This window comes from Peromyscus californicus, unplaced genomic scaffold (assembly GCF_007827085.1).
Source record: "Peromyscus californicus insignis strain IS unplaced genomic scaffold, ASM782708v3 Scaffold_9__1_contigs__length_137607984, whole genome shotgun sequence".
NCBI classification, from domain to species: domain Eukaryota; kingdom Metazoa; phylum Chordata; class Mammalia; order Rodentia; family Cricetidae; genus Peromyscus; species Peromyscus californicus.
The window spans coordinates 130,353,767-130,367,407 of NW_026294617.1; the positions used below are offsets into that span (position 1 = coordinate 130,353,767).

A 13,641-nucleotide genomic window follows, 5' to 3' on the forward strand; every position below is an offset into this window, starting at 1 on the left:
TATTAAGTAGCCTTATAAAATGTTTATTTAATGATTTAAAAAAATAAATTTAAGCTCAGAGTTTCCAGCTGTGTAAAGCTAAGGGTGATATGGCTCAGCAGTGAGGCAGTTAGCAGCTGTGTAAAGCTAAGGGCGATATGGCTCAGCAGCGAGGCAGTTAGCAGGTGGTTGGGGTTTAGACCCTAGTGTCCAGTGACTTGTTTCAGTTGTTGCTCTGCTAGTGAGTTAGGCCAGACTGGAGAGTGATGAGCAAGGGTGATGACTTTTCTCCAGTTGATACAAAACCAGCAAAGAAACAGTGCAATGAATGTGTGAGCCAAGGATATGAGCAAGTGGTTCATAGCTCTTCACTCCTCCTTTCTCACTGTGGTGCGCAATCAGCAGTGAGAAATCAGGCTGGACCGAGGAGACCCAACAGTCCTCAGCAGGATTCCACCTGTCACTTAAGGTAATTCCTTGCTGTGTCTGCTCTAAAGAAGTATTTCTTATGTTTCTTTCTTCTGACAATATCATCAGGCTTCGGCGAACCTGGAAATGACCTGAGGGTCATGTTTAGTCTTCTTCCATCTTGGGCAAGATCTTCTCTTTCTGTCTTAGTTCCTCATGGATATAGATGGGGTGGGCATTTTTGGTTGCCTAAAACCCAGTTCTGTTTTTTTCTTTGAAGTTTCTTGGATCAGCCCATCATGTTTTCTAATATGATTGCATTTCTCCAGCATTAACAGACTTGGCACTGAGTAATTTAGTTATATTATTACTTTTGGAGTCTTGATGTTGAAAGAAAGGTCATGAAAAGGTGGAAGGTTTAAGCTGTGCTGTTTTCAGTGATGCCTGTTGCCTACTTCCAGATCTGACAGGAGTACGTCTGTGTAGGCGGCAGAGAAAATATGGAGTAACCAAGTCACGTCAGCCCCCAAGTGGAGTCTGTGATGTTCCACCAACTTGTGTTGATATAAAAACGACTCTGAGTTCAAATCCCTGCAAGACTTTATTCTTTGTGTACTTTTCCTCTCTGGTGCCAGAGGTCAAACACAGGGCCTCTCACATGCTCAGTAAGCACCCTGTGGCTGCACCCCCATGCTCAGTAAGCACCCTGTGGCTGCACCCCCATACTCAGTAAGCACCCTGCAGCTGTACCCCCATGCTCAGTAAGCACCCTGTGGCTGCACCCCCATGCTCAGTAAGCACCCTGTGGCTGCACCCCCATGCTCAGTAGGCACCCTGTGGCTGCACCCCCATGCTCAGTAGGCACCTTGTGGCTGCACCCCCATGTTCAGTAGGCACCCTGTGGCTGCACCCCCATGCTCAGTAGGCACCTTGTGGCTGCACCCCCATGCTCAGTAGGCACCCTGTGGCTGCACCCCCATGCTCAGTAGGCACCCTGTGGCTGTACCCCCATACTCAGTAGGCACCTTGTGGCTGCACCCCCATACTCAGTAAGCACCCTGTGGCTTCACCCCCATACTCAGTAAGTACCCTGTGGCTGCACACTCCCCATGCTCAGGAAGCACCTGTGACTGCACACCTCCCCCATGCTGAGTAAGCACCCTGTGGCTGCACTCCCCATACTCAGTAAACACCTAGTGGCTGCACACTCCCCATGCTGAGTAAGCACCCTGTGGCTGCACCCCACACTCAGTAAGCACCCTATGGCTGCACCCCCACATGCCTTGATCTTGATTTCCACTAAGTTGTTTCACATTTTTATGTTTTTCCTTTCCCCATGAATGGCTTTCCTGATTCTCTGATGTGTGGTGAAGAAGAAAAACCAGAGCTTGGCTTGTGCTCACTTTCTGGTTATTGCTCTGGAAATCTGTTAAAGGCAAGGTACTTTCTTCATGGTAAAGATATATACTTAATTATGTGACTGTAATTAGACTGAGATATAGAAATGGTAAACATTGAGAGGAAAGACAGTGTCTTTGAGCTTCTTAGGGTCATAATTTCTGAATTTTGTTTCTTCTTTTTAAGAACCCAGAAAGCTTACATCTAAGGAATTGTTACATAGGATGTCAGCTCCATCCATGGGCCATTAATGGTTTAAGTGAAAGTGAACATTCTGCATAGCCAGTGTGAGCATTAATACCTCATCCCTGAGCCGTCCGTCTCCTCTTCAGGAGAAGGACCAAGGAGAATAGTTCTGGAAGATTCTTTAATTTTTCCTCTTCTTCCACTCCATCCCTTCCCTCTCTCTCGTGCACACTCTCTCACTCACACTAACCCGTGAGTGCGTTCTCACTGGCTCATTCACACAGGCACACGTGTGTCCTGCTGTCAGCAACTACTGGTGGTCCTGTGTTCAGAGCCTTTGCTAATGACAGTGCAGTCTGTGTGATTTCCGCAGCCACAGTGGGCATGGGTGGAGGAGAGGAGGTGGGGAAGTAAATTACAGTCCCTTCGAAGGACCTAGGCCTTTGGATGGAAGTCATGGGAATGACCTCAGAATAAGTCAGACTACCTTGACATGTCACTATAGAAAGTTGTACTAATTATTTCTAAGAAATTTCGGGAGATTTTTCCTGGAGAATTGATGGGATGTTCTTTTTCTGGCATGTTATATCTGACACTTTGGAGCATTGAGAGGATAGTGAGATTAACATGTATGTATGTAATTTGATCTCCTCAGAGTAAAGAAAGATATTTCACAAAATTTTATGTTAATAGTTTCTAAGAATTTGTCTGAGTATGAATGAGAAAATATCAAATCATTTAGACACCCTGATGTTAAATTCTTGTGCTAATCCATTAACTCCCATTTAAATTGTATCTATGACCAAGACTTTAGGTCAGGGAGTTCAGCTGTATTACTCTGGAAAACTCCATATGAATCTAACTTAATTCACTGTGAACTTGAAATTCCCCTGCCCCTGCATTCCTATTCTAGGCTTGCTGGTGTGCTCTGCACACCCAGATAACCTCAGTGTGTTTCTGAAGTGTAGAAGCAGAGGAAATAAGATCTTTAAGGGACGACTCACTAATATGTTCTTGAAGTTTCTTTTCAGAAGAAAAAAGTTCAACCTCATTTTAAAAAATACATATTTCAGCTAATTCTGTCTATATTCCTCTGCTTGTTATTATGCTAAGTAAAGATATTCAAAATACTGCTTTGATCGACTGATCAAGACTTCTGTGTAGTAACTGTACTTACTCAGGAAAGTCCTTCAAGTCCCAGGGATAGCTCTGTATATGAAAAGACCCCAGTGGTGACTATCTTATTTACTGTGCTTTACTGTGGCCAGGCTCTAAGTGTGTCTAAGTGCCTGACCTAATTAGTGTTTTCTAAGCAGTGCAATCAGGAGACTTGTCCAGCTCTTCACCCACAACTCTACTGTCTCTTTTATTTTTAATTTGGTTTATTACATTCACTGTTCAGGATCTTATTAGATGATCCAAGATAATATTTGTTTCTCAACTTAAATCAGTTTTCTCTTTTACTGCCTGAAAATAATGTACAGTAGTTAATTGTATAATCTTAGTTCCATTTTTATGCCACATGTAATCCAACCTTTCTATACTCTTATTAAAATGGGGAATCCAAAATTGATAATTAGGATAAAATTTTGTATCAGTGCTGGGATAAATACTGTGGGATAGTTATGTTACATTCATGTCTGTGAATACAGTTATATCACTTAAAAATGTTTTGTTGAGTTAACATTTAATTGGAATTAGTCTCTGTTGGTTCCTATTCTGTATTGTTCCTGCTGAATTTTCTCCTACTTGACATGTATTGTTACATTGACCAGCAGGTCAGTGGCTCAGTGTCCTTCATCTCTAGGGTTTTCTGTATTCTGTCTTATTTTAAAATTAATAAGAGAAACTGGGAGGATGATTCAGTGCTTAAAACACTTGCCGTGGGACTGGAGTTCAGATTCCCCAGAACCCACATAAATGTGGGGTGAGCATGGTAGCCCACCTGCAATTCCACATGCATGCACACATACATGCTTGTATACCTACATATAGATGCTCCTGTACATGTAGACATGGGTATGTGCAAACATGCACATCTCACACAAATACACATGAGAAGGAGAAAAAGATTTTTAAAAAAATGATGTGCTATGAGAAGCAGCTATTCAGACTCTCAGCATCTTTATACCTAGAGAAAACCAGGAGGAGCTCTGGATTTTCTTGCTGTTTGAGAATAAAAACAATGACTGAACTCCTGACTTTCCTGCCACTACCTCCCCAGTGCTAGGATGCCAGGTGTGTGCCACCATGCCCAGCTTCAGTCTTAGAATAGAGAGTTTGCTAAGACCTATGGATAGTTCCATTTAGAATTTCAAGGGCCTATGTTTTCATCATGTGTTGTGAATAAGTAAACAGTGATAATGAGTTCATACATCTAACTTAGTCATCTGAGTCAACTAAGTTATCAATATAAGATGAAACGCTCATTAAATCTTTCTAAATTCAGTTAACAGAATTTCAGGATATTGCCAAGTTGTTGTGTTCAGCTTAACCAAATTGGCGATTGAGTTAAACTGCTTTCTGGCCTCGTGGCCCATGCATGCTACTTAACACTGTAGCTTTGTGGCCTTCAGTGGGATGAGAGCACGGAGTTGAGAGAACAATGGACTTGTATTAGTGCAGTGCTTGAGGTATACCAAGCACCTCATGAATGCTTGCTGTCGTCTCATTAAACTAAACTGCATTATGCCTTGATTATAGATGAGCATGGAGCTGGCTTTACCCTCATGATAGCATGTTTGCTTTCTTTTTGACACTAATGAGTTCCTGTCTGCCATGTGTTTTGAGACTCTCTCCTTCCTCTCTCATTCTGTTTCTCTTCCTCCTCTCTAAGTTTTCTCTTCCAGAGTCTCTTGTAGCTCACAGTGTCACTAACTTGATATATAGCTGAGGATGATGTTGAACTCTTGATCTGCTTGCCTCTACCTCCCACATGCTGAGGTTTCTAATGTGCTGCCACGCCTGGCTTTGCATTTTTACTTCTAATACTGTCAGTACAAAATAGCTGGTATTATACAGTCTAGGAATGCAAGGAATTCAGAAGAGCCTCGATGTAGATATAACAGTCTTATTAAATAAGGAACACAGAGACAAATGCAGAGTTAAAAGCCCAAGAGGTCAGAGCAGTAGCTAAGAGTTGATACTAAAAACCCTTTCTTACCCTTCACTGCTGCTGCTGTCCTTCCCCTCCAAAAGAGGCCTACTTCCTGTGTATCTGTCTTTTTTATTGACTTTCTGTTCTGCCTTCTCATTGGTTGTAAACCCAACCACATGACCTCCTCGTCACTGCCTGTCTATACAGACCTCTAGGTCTCTGTGGTTGGTATTGAGATTAAAGGCGTGTGCCACCATGCCTGGCTGTTTCCAGTGTGACTTTGAACTCACAGAGATCCAGACAGATTTCTGCCTCTGGAATGCTAGGATTAAAGGCATGTGTGCCACCATTTTCTAGCCTCTGTATCTAGTGGCTGTTCTGTTCTCTGACCCCAGATAAATTTATTAGGGTGCACAATATTTTGGGGAACACAATACCACCACAGCCTCGGTTGTTAGTAGGTTTGCTTTGATTAGTGCCATGTTATATTGGTGCTAAGAGATATTAGTTTGGAGATTCTTTATGGTATGGAAGGGGAAGAAAAAACATGAAAACAGATACCTTGAAATCACCCTCCCAGTCTGCTGATTTTTGAGTGTTCTAGCAATCATTACACTGAGCTGAAGTGGAGTGCCTGAGTGATTGGCCTGTGGGCCAGTGAGCTGGATCAGAGGGGGCTCCGTAGAACCATCAGCTCTTATTCCAGCTGTATTCCAGCTTCAAGGAGTGATGTTGAACAGAACCCCAGCTCCAGTGCTTACAGATTCTCTCCAAGGAAGTATTATTTATGCCTATAGAATATAAAGCAATTTTAAGGAAAACATTCCAAATAATTTTGAACAGTATCAATTATATGTTTCATTCAGTGAAAACATTTTAATAAGGTAATACCAGCCTATTATAAATAAAATTTTATGTTTTTTTTAAATTTCATACTCATATTCCAGGACTTTGAGAGATTGATCTGTTTAAAATGTTATTTATACCCATTGGTTACTGGTTCCATTTGGGCTGAGCAATGCTTTCAGTAAGGAATACCCAGCTACCCCAGCAGGACGCACTGGTCCAGTGTCTGGTGAATGTAAGAGCAGGAAAAGCATTTATTTTAGGTCATCATCTGTCAAGTTGGATCTCTTCTTTTATAAAAGAAGTTTTAAAATTCAATTTTATATTGATCATGATTATTAAAAAGTCTACATAGCTTTAATCAGGGTGTTCACTTTAGCGTAGACCAAATATGGTCAGGTCAAAGGTTTTGGAAGTTCACCTTGTGTTTTCCTTTTCATCTGAACAAACAAAAGTCTTGCTGGTGGAGTGTCAGGCACAGAAAGGCAGAAGCACATCTGCCGGCAGGTAAGCAGATGTTATGGAGGTCCCTCATAATTCTGATTTTACTGACTAGAGAACATGGCTTTAAAAAAAAAAAAAACAGGTCCATCCATTTGCGTACAGATTTCATGAGGTCATTTTTTTTTTTTTTTTTTTTTACTAATTTCCTGATTTCCACAGTGGCTGTACAAGTTTGCACTCCCACCAACAGTGGAGGAGTGTACCCCTTACTCCACATCCTCTCCAACATAAGCTGTCATCAGTGATTTTGATCTTAGTTGTTCTGACAGGTGTAATATGGTATCTCAGTCATTTTGATTTGCATTTCCCTTATGGATAAGGATGTTGAGCAATTCCTTAAAAGTCTTTCGGCCCTTCTAGATTCTTCTGTTGAGAATTCTCCGTTTATATCTGTACCCCATTTTTTAATTGGATTATTTGGTATTTTGACGTCTACTTTCTTGAGTTCTTTATATATTTTGGAGATCTGGATGGAACTAGAAAGAATCATCCTGAGTGAAGTAATCCAGATCCAGAAAGACAAACACAGTATGTACTCACTCATAAATTGATATATTAGCAAAATAAAGAATAACCAGACTACAATCCACAGCCCCAGAGAAGCTAGGTAAAAAGGAGGACCCTAAGAGGGACACACATGGAGGGCCCCAGGAAGGGAAAATAGTTAAGATCTCCTGGGTAAACTGGGAAGGGGGTGTAGAAGGGATGGGGGAGAGGAACAGGAGAGACTGAGATGGCCCAGTGGAGGGAGGGACAGAGAGGGAGAGCAATGAAAGAGACATCTTGGTAGAGGGAACCATTGGGGGATTAGGGAGAAACCTGGTGCTAGGGAAATCCCCAGGAATTCACAAGGACAACAGCAACTAAGACTCCTAGCAATAATGGAGAGGGTGCCTGAATTTACCTTCCCCTATAATCAGATTAGTGACTACCCTAATTGTCATCATAGAACCTACATCCAGTAACTGATGGAAGCAGATGCAGTGATCCACAACCAAGCACTGGGCTGAGCTCCTAGACTTCAGTTGAAGAGAGGGAAGAGGGATCACAGGAGCAAGTGAGGTCAAGATCATGATGGGAAAACCAGAGACAGCTGACCCAAGGTGGTGGGAGCTCGTGGACACTGGCCTGTCAGCTGGGGGAAATGCATGGGACTGAACTAGGCCCTCTGAATGTGGGTGACAGTTGTGTGGCTACATCTGTTTGGACCCCTGTCAGTGGGACCAGGACTAATTCCAGGTGCATGAAATGGCTTTTTGGAACATATTCCCTAGGATGGGATACCTTGCTCAGCCTTGACACGGCGGGGGGGGGGCTCAACCCTGCCTTACCCTCTCTGAGGAGTAGATGGGGGGTGGGATGGGGGAGGACAGGAGAAGAGGAAGGAGGGGGAACTGGGATTAGTTTGTAAAATGAAAAAAAAAACTTTAACTACAACAAAACAACAGCCTCTGTTTAGCTGACTTTCTCTGCCACTCGAGCGCTCACTTTTCTTTACACTTTTCCCACATTACATATGCTTTGTTTTGTGAAGAAGGGTTTGCTGGTATTAGAACAGAGTCAAATATGAGAGTTGAGTCATCACATGTGCCAGCAGTGACTCCCAAACTGTGAGGTGCATTCTCCTGTGGATTGCTTATGTTTGATGAGTTTTGTATTTGTTTTCATAAGTCATAAAGCTCCTTGCCGCTCCCAGAAGCTGGTCTTCAGTGTAAATATCTCTGTGTCTCTTGGACCCATACTGGTTGATCTTACTGATCCAGTAAGTGCAAGTTTAAGTCTGTGCTGTAATGCTAGACTGTCCCCAAGGAAAGAAAGACACTATAAGGAGTCAACAAGTCAGCTGACAGGTTACAGCTGTCACTCAGGGATGCTGATGGGCAAAACTTGCCTGATTACACGCCTTGATTGTCCTGAACGACAGGCACTGAGGATTTTTAATTACATATTCTCTAGTAGATTTGTGTGCAGAGATACTGCTATATCATCGAATTGTATTTGTAGAGTAGTTGTCCAAATAAAGCAAAAATGGAAGTGTAGAACCAGACCTGAAACACCTGTGTTGTACAGATCACCAGCCGTTTTGTTCCAGGAAGTAGTGTCCTCATCCTCCAAAAGGATTGATGTTTTTAGAGCACTGTTAGTGTGCTGTTCTTCTTAGGACTTAATTAGAAGTTTCCATCTTTAGCCTGTCGTTTTATAGGAATTGTAAGCCCAAGTAGTCCATATGTGTGGTTAAATATTGTTATATAGTCTCTGTGTGTGTATGTGTGTGTGTGTGTGTTGTGTGTGTGTGTGTGTGTGTGTGTGTGTGTTTAAGTGTTATATAGTCTCTCTGTGTGTGGTTAAGTGTTGTTATATAAACTCTGTGTATGTGTGTGTGTGTGTGTGTTTAAGTGTTGTTATATAAACTGTGTGTGTGTGTGTGTGTGTGTGTGTGTGTGTGGTTAAGTGTTGTTATACAAAAGATTAAACACCTGGACTAAGGAAGGATTTTTATTTCATCAGAAAAGCAGTTTTGAACATTTTCTAAGCTCTAAGAAACAGTAAATTAGAATGTGTAGTTATACTTCTAAACCTTTGTAATCCCTTGTTTTTCAACTTGTTACTCATTTATCTACATTACTGCTAGTAAAATTATATTATGATATATTGATTATATTTAATCAATGGTCATAGTATACACTGAGGCTCAAAATTATCTCTAAGAAAACCATGGATTACATGTACTGTGATTGATATGGCAATCATTTCATTTCATAGACATTAACTCTAAACAAAGCATGGCCTAAAGATTCACTTTTATATATTTATGTATCAGTTCTATCTTGTTTAGCAAAAATTATGTGATTTATTAATAACTTAATGTAAACTAATGACCTTCCTAAGTTATAAGGAGAAAGAAAACATGGTTTCTATTTTAGAGGAATAGCAGGTGAAGGTCTGTATTTGAGTGTGTAGGATTGGACTGCTTCCAGAGCAGAAATCCAGCCAATTTTCAAGAAAAATCACAATGTTTCAGTTTTCAATTTTAATGCATTTGGAACATATGCAGCAGAACATTTTCTTCTTGCTGTCTCCTGCTAAACTAATTATACTACCATGCTGGTTTTCCTGTGCTGGGGAGCTCAAGTATATGTAGAGTAGGGAATTCTCCTGGTTCATGGTCCTCAGTCTCAGTGGTGGGACCAATTTCCTCTTTGGTTTTTCAAAAATGAAAATGCTTGACTCATTTGAATTATTAAGTAGCGACTATGTATTCCAGTTTTGAGTGTGGTAGCAACCAGGACAGGTATAGATCTGTCTTCTGGCGGCTTGTGTTCTCATGGAGTGGGGACAGAGTGTGATGCAGATTCCTGATGCATTAGTGTCCTGGAGGCAATAAAGCATACTATGAGATAGAGTGCTGTATCGGGGACCAGAATGATTTGAAGTCTCATTGGTCAGTGGCCTGGGAGGTGTGAAAAGATCAGAAAGGCCAGTGAGGATGAAGCGTTAGGAATGTAACAGTAGGGGTTGAGTCCAGTAGACATTGTCAAGAGCCTCCACTTTAATCATAACTAGAAGTTTTTAAGTGGAAAGTTTTGACTAATTGATGGTCGGTCACTCTGGAGACTCCACGGGCAGTGAAACGGGGTCAGAGTTCCAGCAGGACTCCAGAAAGAAGGAGAACCCAGAGACTCATCCCAGCATCTAGTGGAGAGAGGATGGCGGCTGGAATTCTGGAGGACTGGGAACTGGCATGGTGCAGTTTGAGTGGGCCCTGTGCCTGGCCACACTGCTTGCACAGGCTCCTGGATGACAAGATTTCATGCTAACATGGCTGAAAGTTCAATTCCTTGAAAGATCATACTTTAGTGAGGACTCTTCCTGTCTTGAGGACGTTAGATATTCTGAAAAGTTAAAATGTTTGTCTGCGATAGCTCCTTTAGCTTCTCTTTGTTACATGGAAAGTGCTGACTTAGCCCAAGTTCTGTGGCAAGTTCATGTTCGAATGCCTGTTCTCTGCTTTGAGTTTACCCTACTAGTGTATACTATAATGAGAATTAGTTAAGGTTTTTTAACTGCCTCAATGAAAATTCATTTTTTTTTTTTTAATGAGGAAAGGTTGAATAGAATTGCTATTTGTTATACATGAACTATATGTGTTGAACTTGGGGCCTTGTGTAAAGTTTGGGTTTCTGGAATTCTTTTGCTAGTCACATTGTCCTGATGCTTGCCGATGATATGGCGTGCAATGCTCGAAACCCCAAGCCGGCCACAGTGTTCAGCCACAAGAACATGGAGCTCAATGTGTATGGAGATGATGTGGAAGTGGACTACAGAAGCTATGAGGTTTGTTGTCAGGAACTTGGGAAATGTGGTAGCCATCTTCTTTCAACCCTAGCCTTAGTTGTTATTGAACTTTGGTGGAATTTACTCTGCTTTTGGAGTTCCCAGTATAGAAGTAGTGACACATGAGTAAAACTCTTAATGCATAACGTCAATGACAGTTGTGTCAACTTTTTAACAGGAAATGTCTGGTTTTCATACTTGATCTGAAATGCCAAGTTCAGCATTTTTATTAGGTCTATGAATTGAGGAAGAACCCCATGATTAATGAAGACACCCCCTATTGCCCAGTGGTGGACTTTGTCCAGTCTGTGGCCTGTAGGCCTTTTTTATCCTAGGATAGTTACGGACATAACCCAACACAGGACTGTAAACTTACAGAAGCATCTTGAGACTTTTTTCTTACATAAACTCGATTGCATGGTTCCCAGGCCGACTGTGTAGATGACAGGGTTGGGTTGCAGTGTAAAGGTTAGGCACACACACCTGTTCCACATGAAACCACCTCAAATAAGCTTCCACTGTCTTACACTTACCCAGTTAAAAGTAATATGCTAGCTAAGACTGGCATTATACTATATTTTCATTCTTAGAAACTTAGTTTTTAATAGTTCAAGACTGTTTGGAATTTGAAGCTGTCCTAGAGAATCCTTTTTTACCCAGCCCACTGGGAGTAGGAGGCCATCTCTTGTGTGTAGGATTCTCCTGCATCGTTGTCAGATCACATCTGTCCAGGCTGCCAGTCCTTTAGACCACATCCTTTGTCTGTGTGCCTTACGTCTAGTGAGACTGCTCGGAAATCTCTGTGGATTGAATGTGTATGCATGTTTGACTTCTTACTTATTTGGTCACCTGAGAATGTAAAATGATCCCCTACCTTGTTAGCCAATAAGATTCTATTAAAACCATCAGCATTTTGCTGTATTCTGGGAAAGATTTTAAGCTAAACAGTTGTGCACATATGTTTATACATATTTCCCACTCATGATCTAGGGAAAAATCCATTGAAAAAGCTGACTGGATTTTCTGCTTTTTAAATTAAGTATGGACAATAGATGACTTAGCTGTTAACTTCAAATCAGTATTTTTTTTCCCTACAACTTTAAACATGACTTCAAAGAACCTCAGACACCTAGAAATTCTAAGCTGGGAAGATCTGTTCCAAGTGTGTTTTACAGTTGAAGACATTCTGATGGAAATCTAAGTGACAGACACATCCAAAATTAAATATGCATAATTTGGCAGGGGTGATGATGGTTGTGGCACTGTCCTCTTCTGTGATTAACCTGTAATTCACTGAGTGGTGGCATAGGCTAGCTGCATGATTGACTAGTTATTCACAAATGTTTGTATTTTGTCTCCTCCCAAAGAATTGCCTGTATAAATAAGTCAGTAAACTTTGGGGTCAATTTTTAACACATAATATTGAAAATTCTAAATTGGGAATTAAATTATTTTGCTCCAACATAGCTTTCCTTGTTAGTTTTTAGTACTAAGACTTTTCTTTAGGTCGTGTCTTGCTGTGTAGCCCAGTCTAGCGTTGAGGTTACACTTCTCTTGCCTCAGTGTCCTGTGCCTGCACCCTCCCCCCCCATGCTGGGTCATAGACACACATACCACATCAGGCCATCTTTTACTTTTAGGAGCAGAGTGACATGAAGGTGCATGCTTAACTTTAGAAAACTAAAAAAAATTGCATAGTTTGTTTTCTGTTTCATTTTCAATGTATGCTTAGTGTAAATGGTGGCAGAGCCTTCTGTCCTGCCTGACTGGTCCTAAATAAATCACAAAAGCTTATATTAATTACAGAATGCTTGACCGATAGCTCAGGCTTATTACTAACCAGCTCTTAATTTAAATTAACCCATTTCTATTAATCTATGTATTGCCACGGGGTCTGTGGCTTACTGGTTCTCCAGCATCCTGCTTCTTGGGCGGTTTCTCATTTCTCTCGATTCTGCCCCCTTCCTCTGAGTCCTTAGTTGGATTGTTCTGTCTAACCTTATCCTGCCTTGCTATAGGCCCAAACAGTTTTATTATCAACCAGTGAGAGCAACACATATTGACAGTGTACAGAAGGATCATCCCACAGCAGCTGAGTAATACATAGATAGGAGGAATGTTGAGTTTTTTCAGGTTCAATTTCATCAGATTGCTCTTTTTTTTAAAAAAAAAATAAATTCTTATTTTTTCAGGTAACCGTGGAGAACTTTCTGCGGGTATTAACCGGGAGGGTGCCACCTAGTACTCCTCGCTCAAAGCGTCTTCTTTCTGATGACAGAAGCAATATTCTCATTTATATGACAGGTATTTCAGAACTTCAAGACTCCATAGTAGATTATGTTGAAACACGTTGAAATGAAACCCTGTGTACAAATGCTAAAGTTTAACTTTAGCTAAAGTAGTGTGGTGTATAGTTGTTTATTCTCATGATACAGAACTACTTGAAGTGATATTTAAATGGGATATGGGTTGAGGATCTTTATTCTAGAATCTGAAATTGTTGCCAACCTGTGCAAATGTCACAAGTAGAAAAATTCCCATCTGACATCATGTGGCAGGTGAGAGTCAAAATGCAGTTTTTCTCACTGAAAACAGACAAAGTTACCTTCGGACTCTGTGCATAAGAAACCTCAGTTAATTTCCTGTTTATACCTGGGTTCTAGCCCCGGAATGTCTGACTGTGTGGAAACAGATATTCCATAGTCAGCAGCCTCCTGGTCTCCCACTGTGGATGAGGACAACACACATTTGTTTGGTTTGTGTTGGCCCCTTGCTCTATACAAAGCTCTTCTGTTCTGTTTCCTTTTCCTTACTCTCAGGCCGTCGCACCCCACTTCCGGTTTTAGTCTCCTGTTGGTCCTCATACTCAAGTACTTAATAGAAATTGC

At 41.3% G+C, this 13,641-nt stretch overlaps 1 protein-coding gene across 1 annotated transcript in view; it reads left to right on the top strand.

Annotated features, from left to right (window-relative positions):
• Pigk (phosphatidylinositol glycan anchor biosynthesis class K) overlaps positions 1-13,641 on the top strand; it is an 82,534-nt gene that overhangs the window by 14,684 nt on the left and 54,209 nt on the right. The window contains exons 4-5 of the mRNA XM_052730207.1: positions 10,618-10,753; positions 12,946-13,057. Of these exons, the coding sequence (XP_052586167.1) occupies positions 10,618-10,753; positions 12,946-13,057 (248 nt within the window). The remainder of the gene's footprint in view (positions 1-10,617; positions 10,754-12,945; positions 13,058-13,641) is intronic.